The sequence below is a fragment of the Chenopodium album genome, chromosome 11, assembly GCF_948465745.1.
Source record: "Chenopodium album chromosome 11, dcCheAlbu1.1, whole genome shotgun sequence".
Taxonomy (NCBI): domain Eukaryota; kingdom Viridiplantae; phylum Streptophyta; class Magnoliopsida; order Caryophyllales; family Amaranthaceae; genus Chenopodium; species Chenopodium album.
Genome location: NC_137844.1, coordinates 13,983,039 through 13,995,555, shown reverse-complemented (window position 1 = coordinate 13,995,555; position 12,517 = coordinate 13,983,039). Strand labels below are relative to the sequence as shown.

General features: G+C 33.6%; 1 protein-coding gene across 2 annotated transcripts; it reads left to right on the top strand.

The window, feature by feature from the left end:
* Nucleotides 1-205: 205 nt before the first annotated feature.
* Nucleotides 206-12,096, top strand: LOC145567427 (mRNA cap guanine-N(7) methyltransferase 1-like). Of its 2 annotated transcripts, XR_014095628.1 has the most exons (14): nucleotides 206-512; nucleotides 1,035-1,174; nucleotides 1,254-1,322; nucleotides 1,414-1,485; nucleotides 1,632-1,733; nucleotides 1,896-1,952; nucleotides 2,297-2,435; nucleotides 3,865-3,929; nucleotides 4,036-4,086; nucleotides 5,084-5,146; nucleotides 10,499-10,619; nucleotides 10,848-10,909; nucleotides 11,391-11,582; nucleotides 11,672-12,096. XR_014095628.1 is itself a non-coding variant. In XM_081626691.1 (13 exons), the coding sequence occupies exons 1-13, from the start codon at nucleotides 449-451 to the stop codon at nucleotides 11,484-11,486; spliced, it is 1,101 nt and encodes a 366-aa protein (XP_081482817.1). In that variant the 5' UTR covers nucleotides 206-448; the 3' UTR covers nucleotides 11,487-12,095. The 2 variants fall into 2 exon arrangements, 1 of the variants encoding a protein (XP_081482817.1); XM_081626691.1 differs by having other exon boundaries at nucleotides 11,391-12,095.
* The last annotated feature ends 421 nt before the right edge of the window (nucleotides 12,097-12,517 follow it).

Below are 12,517 nucleotides of genomic sequence, written 5' to 3'. Positions count from 1 at the left end.
AAATCAGCATTAGAGTTACATTTGACTAATACACGAAAATAACATGTTACGAAATATTTAGATGATAACTATTTCCCATTTGGAAAGACACCCCCTAATAAGTGTCAATCATTATGTATGATTATTTCCATAATTCCTTTCAATTAAGGGAGATCGTTTACTAATTTTATTGATATAATTGTGATTGATGTGATTATTATTTCCATAATAATTCCACCAAAGTACTAAACACATAAAATCAGTTTCTCCTTAACTCCTCTCTCTCTTCCCTCTCTCTCACACAAAGACATTCTTGGAGAATTTCTAACCTTCTTTCCCTCCACTCAACTTATACTGTTACTCACACCAACTTCAATTCAGTTAATCTAGTTTCTTCCCCACAATTTTCCCGCATTTGTTTGATTAAATTTGATATAAAAGACCTCAAATTTGTTGTAATTTTAAGGCAATGAAACGTGGGTATCAAGGTTCTCCATCTGGTCCTCAATCTCGATCCAAACCCAACCCAGAAGGTATTTTTCTTGTATTTTCTGTCACAAATTTATAATCTTGTTTATTTGATGAATTAATTTAGGTTTTTGTAATATTTTCATTGATTTTTATTTTCTTATTTTACAATTGATTGAATATTTTCTCAGCTGTACTTCAGTTAAGAAAGTGTTGAGAATAGCATACTAGAAGTTGTGTAAATTAGAATTGTAATATACGAAGTATTTGTTTTCGGGTTCGCTTATTAGTGGCAATTTTTATCTTAAAATCAATGTAATTTTCTGGGCATCATTAAAATGATGGACATTGTAATTGTAGTTCTTTTGTTTCAAAAGAAAGGTTTGTCTTTTGCTGGTAAATTCAATCCTACACTCGGGTGTAATCTAAAGTCGGGTTGGTAGACGGGAATCAAATCTCGTCTACATCATTTTCCCTTTGTAGCTCTATCTACACCGTAAAAAAACTGGTTGGGAGGGTGTAGTTATATTTAGAGTAAGGCTTTGTATTTTGGATCATTGAATAATATATTGTTAATGGTAATTTAGGAGATGGGGTATTCCATGAGGATGAGAGTACAAAAATTTTTGCTCGGAAAGTAGCTGATCATTACAGTGCAAGAACAAACCAGACATTGGAAGAACGTGAAGCGAGTCCTATTATCCATTTGAAGAAACTTAACAATTGGGTATACTTTGTGAATTTTATGTGAGATTTTCTTTAGGATTTTGTAATGGAAATCCCTCACATTTGTTTTGCTTTTGCAGATTAAAAGTGTATTAATTCAGCTTTATGCTCGTCCTGGGAATGCTGTTCTTGATCTTGCATGTGGAAAGGTGAATTAAGTTTTATCTGGTTAGTAGTTGTAGTTTGATGATGTGTTTGTTCAACAATGTATTAATTGTTTATCTACCTCACCATGTGTAGGGTGGGGATCTTATAAAATGGGACAAGGCAAAGATCGGATATTATGTTGGAATTGATATTGCTGAAGGCTCGGTATGGCATAAAATCTTAGTAATTGGTAGCTCTTTTGTTTTATTGCAGCTTCAGTGATATAAGTTTCTGATGACAAATTAGTCAGACAGTTACGCTATAGATCTTTTTCACTTATTGCAGTCTAGTTAAAATTAGAGACTGTGCAGATAGAAGATTGTCGTACGCGGTATAATGGCGATGCGGATCAGAATCAGCGTCGCAAAAAGTTTAAATTCCCAGCCCGCCTCTTATGTGGAGATTGCTTTGAGGTAGTTTAGATGGATATCAGTTGATTGTGAAGATTTGTTACTTTATAAGTCATAAATTTGAATAATAATGCACCTTTTAACAGCTAATAGTATCATTAACTACTGAGTTTTTGGGACATAGAAATACTTGTTATGATTCTCTGTATTTTCTGATTATTTCAGGTTCGACTGGACAGAGCATTGGCAGAGGATGGTCCCTTTGACCTTTGCAGCTGCCAGGTTACTTTTTATCCTACCTTGTCAAATTTAGACTCCATAAGCCCTAGAGGATCTTTGTTAATTACATAAATTAGCCTAACATCATTGAATGGATCTGCTAGGCGAGGCTGCCTTTTATATTTTAATAAACAACAAAATTTTCAACTGTGTGGGGACTTTGGACCTAGTCTCATCTTCATTAGGGATGAAAACGTTGACAGTGAATACAATTTCTCTGATCTTAGATTTAGAGGCTGGTCCTTGTTTCTCTCATAAATTTTGATTATTTTGGAGTGTACAATCCTTCTGTACTGTTAAATTGAATACTTGTTTTTTTTACCCCCTCGATTCTTTGATATTTGCAGTTTGCCTTGCACTATTCATGGTCTACTGAGGCACGAGCACGGCGAGCTTTGGCTAACATTTCAGCGTTGCTTCGACCTGGTGGCATCTTGATTGGAACAATGCCTGATGCCAATGTTATTGTCAAGAAGTACAGAGAAGGTTTCTTCTATCATTTTATAAATGCTCTTGTTTGTGACTTTTTGTACAATGTACACGAGATGTAGTGAAAGTCCAAGCAGATGTACTGTTTTTCAAACTTTTGGCATTTTTCACACTGAATATTGTATACAATGATATCCTTCATTCCCAGATAAGATAATACTATACAGTGATTTTTAGGTTCTCTCACGCTGAATATCGTACTCAATGAAGCTCCTTGTGCCCTTTAATCACGGTCTAAAACCCATAAACCTTCAATTCACATAATTCTTGCTTTGCCTTAACGTATAGTTGTATATGCTAACACGGACTAGCTAGTAGACTGATTCATATCATGGTACTATTGTTTTGAAAGAAGTTGATGGTATGATTAAGCATTTTTTCTTGCTGATGATGGGGTTATCTTTCCGTTTCATCCTTTTTTAAATAATTGCTCTAATTATTTTTTATCTAATTGACAAAATTATTGGTAGTGGAAGTTCATGAGAACTGAAAAACTATAGAGTTGTTTAGTTGACAAAATTATAAGAAGTTCTACTCCCCACAAAATGGAGTATGTTTCTTACTTAGTCCTCCTTGTTGTACTTCCTATGATCATTTAAACATACTACCTCTATTTCGTATTATTTGCAACGATTTGACATAAAGTAGAGAGGAAAAATGTCTAATTGTTGCAAATAATATGAAACGGAGGTAGTATTTTTTTTTTTTTTTTAAATCTTTTAGGAAATGGAACATGGGAAGAAAAACACTTCCTTTTTTAATCAATCAACCACAAAGTAATTTTATATAGGTAGCCAAATTGATGGTAATTACAAACTAGAAAATATCTTCTCACACAAACTCTATGTAAGTTGCATGCTTTTAATCCATCTTCACGTGGCTGTTAGTGTCTTTCCTTTGTTCCCTCACATCCTAACAGAACAATTATAGGTTTCAAGTCTACACAGTTTTGAGTGTTGGTATGAATAATCTAATTACTGTCATCGAAATTCTGAACATTCTTGTTGAGGTCTTTATCTTTATCATTGACAGAGACTTAGTTGAATAGGGTGATAGTAGCTGCTCTCTCTTAAGATCTATGCTTGATATTGTGACGTCTTTGCATTTCTCAAATTCAGCGATTTTCATTAGGTCACGATACATCTAGGTTTTAACAATCTATCATATATATGATATATCTTAAATTGGTTTTTACTATTTTACCATATCAAAAGCCCTCCTTTATGCCATTTTGGTTGAAAGTCTTGTGCCGAAATGGAAGCAAATGTTAGTGTAACTTGTAATTTTTACAGGTTTGCCTTGATAAATTGATTGAAAACTTTAAAGAATAATAGTGCACACCTGCAAGAAGGGTTGAAGAGTTGTATTATCTTAGGATGATTAGACTTGCTTAAATTAATCCTAATCCCTCTTGAATAACATGCAGCGGAAGGTTTGAAATTTGGAAACAGTGTCTACTGGATACGATTTGATGAGGATTATGTTGATAAGGTACTGTTTCTTGCTTTTATATTAACATCCATCTGTTTTTTTTTTTTTTTTTTTTTGGTTGCTGAAAATTGCTCCTCCCATGACTAATTACTGTTTTTGGCTTCAGAAATTTAAAGCATCCAATCCTTTTGGTATCCGATACAAGTTTCACTTAGAGGTATGTGTTTGTCAAAGTTTTTCTTTTATCATTGCTTACGTAATTTGTTCAGACAATTGATCATAAAATATCTACCAAAATTATTAGGAAAATTTGCCAATTGCACACATTTAAAGTTTGTATTTTGCAATTTGTAGCCATTTTTTTTTAAAAAAAAAAATTGCAAATTGTAGTCCAAAAGTACTAATAAATTGTATATTACCATCCAATCTAAGTTTTTCATCGATTTGCGTGCCGAAAAAATCATGTCAAGGTTTTAGGGGTCATTTTAATTCTTAAGGGCCCAAATTGAGCTCGAAATTGGAAAAAAATTAACGTAAGTGCCTCATTTTTAGAACGAAAAATAGTTGCACACAAATTAATACAATTTTTGATATGCAAAACGAGGTACTTATGTTATTTTTTTGCCAATTCTGAGCTCAATTCGGATCTTAAAGAGCTAAAACGACCCCTAAAACCTTTACGGAACATTTTTCAGCACACAAATCGATGAAATAATTGATTTGGCTGGCAATTAACAAGTTATTAGTACTTTCAGGCTGCAATTTGCAGTTTAATTTTTAAATGGCTGCAATTTGCAAAATACAAACTTTAAATGGCTGTAAATTGTAATTGGCAAATTTTCCAAATTATTATGCATTTAGTTCACCATTTCCTAAGTAATACTATCCACCAGAGATAGGTGGCCTCTATCTGACCAAAATTAGTGCATTTTACGTGACTGCCTGCTGCAAGTATCCATCCTTTTAGTGTTTGTTGGGAATCCTATATTCCTATCTTTGACCTAACAACTTTTATTGGTCATTTCTTATTATCCATCCAAATATCCCCATATAGAAATGGTGTAATTATTTATGCAGTACTTTGTAAGTCAAGAATTAAAAGTGCTTTTTTTTCAGATTTGGGTTTTCACTTTCGAGGATTCGTTGCAACCATAATTATTGCTCTTTCCTTTTCTTAGCATTGTGTCTTATCAATGCCTAATTTCTGTTTATAGGATGCTGTTGATTGTCCTGAATGGGTTGTCCCTTTCCATGTCTTCAAGGCACTGGCTGAAGAGGTATGGATTACTTTCTGGCAATCTTCGATCAGCATATTATTTGTGTCTCCCAATGTATGAAAAAGCTCAAGACGCGCTGAATCGAGAAGGGTCATGCAGCGCCTAACTGCGCCTAAGGCGCGCCTCTGCTGTACAAGCAGTTAAAAAAAATTGGCCGAAATTTCTCCAGGTGCACCTCACTTGTGCCTCGGGTGCGCCTTGTGCGCTTTTGGTGCGCCTCATGCGCCTAACTAAAAATGCCTCGCCAGACCAAGTTAAGCCCTTACCCTTTTGCCTTGCGCCTCAGCGCCTAGGCTCGCTTTTTCAAACACTGGTGTCTCCTAGCCATCATTTCAGGTTCAGAAAAATGCAGAAATGTTAGTCTAAAAGCAAGCAATTTAGAGTCTATTATTGGTAGATTTGCTTACTAACCTCTCATATTGATAAAACAAAGGTGTAAAAAATGTGTTGTACTAGTAGAAAGAAAACTTATTAGCATGGAGGATAAGCTCCAAATAGTTAATAAACACATGGAGGGGAAATGTTATTCATTTACTCTCATGTCATCGATGCTAATGCTTTAAACCTTTTTCCACTGTCAATTTATCTGAACTAGAACGTACCCGAGCTAAAGCATGGATTATATATATATATATATATATATATATATATATTTCTTGAGATGAAAAATAATCTTTGAATAACTGTAATTGGTAGTTATGGGTGGTATTTGAAAAAAGCAATTGGTGCTGTTTTTTATTTTAAAATATATAGAAGTGGAAGTTATGATAAAAAAAAAAAACCAAAAAAAAAGAGTAGGAAGTTATTAAAAAAATTCCTCAAAAAAAAAAAAAAAAAAAAAAAGTTATTAAAAAAAAAAATAATAAAAAATGAATGCATATATTTTGAGGATTGGAGTTTTGTAGTGTTATGGATAAAAGTTGGGGAAAAAACTCTAAAATTTTATAATAGATATGAAAATCTTTTCTAAACATCAATGATACTCCGTGATATTAATGATCTCAATTTTACTCCTTTATTTTACGCGTGAAAGCTTCCTTCATTGATGCTGTCTTTTTATATGGCATTTAACATTTGAGTCACCATGGCTGCAGTTAATTTAGTTTGATCGCCTTCTTTATGTCTCAACTCCTGTTTGCTACAGTTCAATTTCCATGCAACCTGCATTTACAAATCTTATGTTTTAATTTGTAATTAACCTCTCTGAATGCTGTTAATGATAATTTTTATGATTAATTACCCTCTATGAATGCTGTTAATGGGATCCAATAATAAGATTCTTTAAATGAAAAGAATGAAATGTGCAAAAAGTTTTCACTAAATGTGTAGTTTTTTTTTTCACTAAATGTGCAAAATTGATTTTGTGAACTAATGAAAATTTTGAATTTTCTGGAAAATCAGAAAATGTGTACATTATATTCGAAATATATACACATCGAATTTGGTTTTTTTTTTTTTTTTTTTTTTTTTTTTTTTTGGGGGCATATTTAGTTCAAAAAATATGCATATTCAGTACAAAAGTATGTACATAAAATCCTTCTCATCTCATTTTTAAGGAATTTCTCATTTGACCCTAAAATCCTAAATATAGTTAAAATATATTCAGTACAAAGTGACGTTTGATCTATCTAATATATTTGAAAAAATCCATCTAATATATTTGAAAAAATGTCTAATAATCAGTACAAAAAGATGTTTGATCTATTGCCTTCTAATTCTGTTGTTGGAACCTTGAGAAAGGAAGTTTGGGAGACAGTTTATTATATTTTGCAAATATTACACATATATAGTTAAAATGTACTATTAGTCAAATTCATGCGTCAAGCATGTTAAGTCAAAATATGCTGCATGAATTTGACTAGTAATACATTTTAACTATATGTTTGTAAACATTAAAAATGTGTAATATTTGAAAAATATATTAGATGGATCAAACATCTTATATACTAACATTTACTTATATATATTAACAAAAATTGGTGCTAAAAGTCAAATTTAGGAACGGATAGAACAGTTCTAAGTCAATTAGTACTACGAGTTAAAATAAGTGTTCGAAATACATATTTATTTGCCAAAAGCACCCATGTATCAAGTACTTATAATTGGAGAACTTATCCTAATACAAACTAAAATACAGTAAAAAGAAAGAAAATAATGTGCACTCATGTACCTTCTCTCACACTTAATAAAGTTAATACAATGTGTACAATTCAAAATAAAGCATATTAACAAGTAAAGGTAAAAACCAAAGAGAAGGAAGAATGCTTGAAAAACCTTAGAATGCACCTGGTTGCTAATATTTGCAAAAAGTTGTAGTTACGGAGGCTAATTTCTCCTGGGTCTCCTTTTACTCGTTTTTTATCTCATCAATTGAAGTTTAAAGATTTGTGATAGATTTCTGTATTGGAGTAGAAGATAAACTAGTATCCTCGGAGCGATGAGATGGAATGGATGGTTTGGGGATTAAGGACTTGGACCCTTGTTGACAAACAATCAATAGACTACTTATTTTTTAAGGACATTTTCTCAACAATGGTAATATATCCTTATCCCCTTGGTACACTTAAGGGCAGCGTCATCTTTCTTTGAAAACCAGCAGGTGGAAAGATTGGGAACATCTATAACATCAAATCTCCAACCAAACTATCCATCTTAAATTTTTCTACATAACCTAAAGAAAGTGCAGTTTGGTCATGAGCTCACTATGCACTATTTTTACTTCAAAAATGTTTTTGTTGGCTATTTGAAAGAGGCACACATATCGATTGAATCATGTGGTGGAGCATATATAATTCAACCTTGTGGACCTTGCTCCATTCTTGTTAGGGGTGAGCACGGATCGGATATCCGAAAATTAGGATATTTGATATCCGATTTTTGATCCGAAAGTTTCGGATATCCGATATCCGGATATCCGAAATTTTCGGATCGGATATCCAATATCCGAAGATTTTTAAATAAAAATGTATAAAATTTCAATTTTATTTATAAATTTTTGATGTTTTAGAAACTGAAACAAAGAATCCCGTAAAAAAAAAAAGAAAAAAAAAATTGAAACACAGAATAATAATTGGTTTCAATTTCTCATTAAAAAAACCAATTGAAAAACTAAACAAGATGGTTGAACATGAGAAGTAGATCATACGAAGTATCAAATTTACGACATGAATATCACAAAAAGGAAAAAAAAATACAATATGCATAATTACATCTATCTTCAAAAGCTAAAATGAAAAACTATTAACTAAACCAGATCTATATTCTAAAGGAGTGCATAATAAATATATATAAAAAAAAAAAAAAAAGAAGTTGTTTTCTATTTTCTTCTTTCTTGTGTTGAACTTAGTAATGGCGGAGAAGAAATGGTGAATTAGAGGAATAGAGGGTACGGGGTATGGTAATGCTACAACCATGAGGAGGGGAGGAGCCGCCGACGCCGTAGCTGGTGAAGCCGCTGGTACGGTGGAGTTGCAGAAATAGAAGGAGAAGATTATTACAGTAGAATAGAGGATGAAAGCAAGAGAAGAGATAAAGAGGGCGGTGACTTGGTGAGGATAAAGAGATTCAGAGAAGATAAAAGATCTGAGGAGAGAGAAAGTATAGAGGAAAGGGGGCGGGTTTTATCCCGAGGGAATAATGATTTAGGGTTTTGGTATTTGGGCCTTTGAGGCGGGGTATTTAGGTTTGTTGGCTGTTGGGTGTTGCGGGTTTTGGGTATTTTTTCGGATATCGGATCGGATATCCGATTTTTTTCGGATATCGGATATCCGAAATTCAATATTTCAATATCCGATTTTTTCGGATCGGATATCCTAAATTTTCGAATCGGATATCCTAAATTTTCGGATCGAATACGAATCGGATTTTCGGATTTTTAGATAGTTTTGCTCAACCCTAATTCTTGTCAATTATATATGGTGTTGGAAAATAGCCCGAGAAAATAGCGTAAGTCGTGGTGGAGAATAGAGATAATTGAACTTCACTTCAGCTCATACGTATATTTATTAGTGAGAGTCCTCAAAAGATCTTCTGCATCCCAATGTGTTTGGCTCTTGAACAACCAATGGGTAGAACAAGAGTCACATCAAGCTTGACCAAAGTCCAAGCATGGTCATCATTAAATAGCCGACAAACGGTGCACTACACTTGGATTTGGCCGAGCTTAATGCGGCTTTTGGTTTACCCACTGGTAGTTCGAGAGTGACCACACAATGTTATTATGCGGGTGATCTTTAGTGGATTATCACTAATGAATGTACATGACTCAAGGGGAGTTCAATTACCTCTATTTTCTACCCCACCTTATGCTATGTTATCAAGGTATTCTTTAGCACCATACCTGGTGTTCAAGAAGGGATCAAGGGTCACTTGGGTGAATTATATATGTTCTACCAAATGATTCATGCTGCAGCTATTGATACGAGTGTCATCATTCAACAAATGCAACTATATCCAACAAAAACGTTTATGAAGGATAAATAGTACAAGGTAGGTGTGTGAACCTGATGTAGTTTCTTTGGAAGGAATTGTTTTGTTAGGGGAATTGATGTTGTAGAAGTTTCCTCCGTTGGTTAACAAAGAAGGATAAAACTGCTTATTGTTGTACCGGGGGGGCGGGGGATGAAGATTCCTTTAGGTAGTTAGAGCATCAGATTTTTTTTTTTTTTTTTTTTTTTTTTTTTTTTTTTTTTTTTTTTTTTTGGCAAAATTCTCAAAGTTAACCTTGTTGACCCTTTTCATTGGTTTTGTGGAATAATCTTACTATGGTGGAGTTTGTGATTTGAAAGAAGGTTGTATAGTAGTATGTTCCTTTATTTAGATGTAAATTTAGAAAAAAGAAGAATAAAAACGTAGAGAACAAAAATATGGGAATGTTATTTCCGAATGAAAGAAAAAGTTGTGAATGAAGAAAGGCTAGTTGTGTTGATTTAAAGCGAGAAGGGGAGGAGTGTGAACCTAATCTTGTGTGTCGTTCTATGTAGAATTAATTAATTCTTTGTATTAGATTTTGAGCACAACAATCCTAAACGACTTCGTCTTGCCCTATATTAACCGAGCCAATTTTATAGGGAAAGAAGAAAGAGAAATTTATAGAGGAAAGTCTACATAAAGTTGACACTTGTAATTTGATGTCTGATTTCCTCCCTTATTATTTAGAGTGCATTCACTGCAGGTTTGCAGCAGTTTGATATTATTTTGAAAACTTGATCTTTCACCAACTTTTTTAATTTGGCCGTATCATTTACCATTTTTTTTGAATAGCTTTAAAAAATATAAATCAAAAACCTTGATCTTGCAAAGTTTATACATATGAGGAATGAGTTTCATTGATGCTACTGGCTCTATTTGCAGTATGACTTTGAACTAGTCTTTGCCAAAAATAATCATCAATTTGTTGAAGAATATTTGAAGAAGCCAGAATTTGTTGATCTTATGAGGAGGCTGGGTGCTTTGGGTGATACCCATGATAAGAGTGAGTTCCATACTTTGGTGGTGATATTTCTTCCTGCCCTCTCTGTAGTTTTTGTAACTTGTAAGACTGCAACAAAGAAAAAAGCAATGCATGTTGGATTTGTAATGACTTGTTTTCTGCCTCTCAAGGCTCTCAGTAATCTCCAATCTTTGCACAAATCTGGTTACTTCAGGATCTATTTTTTGGTTCACTCCTAGATCATTGATCCCTCCTGCTTTCTAATTTCAGGTACGTTGTCACCAGATGAGTGGGAAGTAGCTTACTTATATCTGGCTTTTGTGCTGAGAAAGGTAACAATACTGTGCTTATCAGCAGACTATGAAATAGCTCTTAGATAAATTTACAATGAGAATCTTCATTTTGTTAAGAGTACACATGTCCTAAACTCCTATCATCTTTATGAAAACCAGGATGTCGGAAAACCAGGATTTACTATACCGGCTTACATACTTCGTCAAACAATAAACTTACGAGTTGTAAAAGTAGCCAGATAGCCATATAGAATACTTGCCCTCTCGATTTATTGGCAAAGTCTCTAGGAAGTTATATCAGAGACCTGGTTTTGAAAATTTTCTTGCAGCCCTTTTCCCTACATCCTTGAGTAGCACCAAAATAACACAGGGTTAATTGCTAATTTATCTGTTTGTCCTAGCCGATGCATTAGGGGGCATACAATGATTGTTGCTTATTTTATGGAATGCTATCATTTTTCTGATAAACCATGTGATTTACTTGATAATATTCTGAGATTCTTTTTCTGTTTCATTTTAGCGAGGCCAACCAGACCAAACGCAAAAGCGAAATGTGAAAAAGGGTGACAACGATACACCCGTAAAAAAGGAGGACATCATGTACATTACTAGTTGAGTTTGAGTTTAACAGAATAACCATTCGTGTCAAAATTCAACTGCGACCAATCATCAAGCTTGGTCAGGTCTTATCAAAGATGCCAAATACTGTTAGGTATGCAGACCTAAAGCTTAAGGCGTGCTTTCCGTTCAATACTGTTAAATGGAGATTACGCATTGGCTCATTCAAGGTTTGCTTTGTAGTTTGAGCTCCTTGTTGTGGTGGCAGAACGGGACTGAAGAAAATGTAGTTCTTCCTAATTTTGGGGCAGAAGTTTTCTTTTCGATGGTATTAACAATTCTACACAACTTTGATCTTACGGCTCTTTTTTCCAAAAGGTGGTAGGTTATTGATAATGTAACTCTCCTATGTTTTCTGTCAACTTGTTAAAAGAACTGCTTTTGTATTGCTATTGTTTAAGCTAATAACAATACAGTTATAATAGGTTTTTTTTTTTTTTTTTTTTTTTCACTAAGCTTAAAGAATAGCTCTTGTACTGCTATTAACTAAGGTAATGAAGAACAATGATAATAGAGCTTTTTTCGTTAGTTTTATGTTTGCTTTGAGCGTAAAACAACAGTTTGATCCTGTATTTCAATTGTTTCTTACATGACAAAATTTAACACATATTTATGGGGTTTATTCTTTTTTAGCTCATACATAAATGCTCAATCTATCTAGTGTGGCATACAATGGGTAGCCTAAACCAAAGAGCGTCTGCATTTCAGGTTTTGTCAAGAAATTATACACAAAATTGTAGACCCCCTAGCCTTAAAGATTGTTCCGTTTGTCTTTTTCATTGTTTTTAAGACAATTATGAACAATGATCGGTTTAAATATTTGAAACTACACATTATTGAGACTGTTAGGTCGAGTTTTGTTCAAGCTCATATGACATTTGATTTAGAGGTGATAAAAAACTGGGCCGAGCCTTAACATCATAACTCATGTCCAAACCCGCCCAAAAAGGGTGGGCTTTCGATTCAGGTGCGGGTTTTTAACTAAAAAATGTACCTAGGCTTGCCCTAACTTGCCCATTTTTCGGGCCA

Coding starts and splice junctions, on each gene's coding strand:
- LOC145567427 (XM_081626691.1), top strand. CDS start 449: ATGAAACGTGGGTATCAAGGTTCTCCATCTGGTCCTCAATCTCGATCC. Junction 1,953..2,296: donor TTGACCTTTGCAGCTGCCAG/GTTACTTTTTAT, acceptor TGATATTTGCAG/TTTGCCTTGCACTATTCATG. Junction 10,910..11,390: donor TGGCTTTTGTGCTGAGAAAG/GTAACAATACTG, acceptor GTTTCATTTTAG/CGAGGCCAACCAGACCAAAC.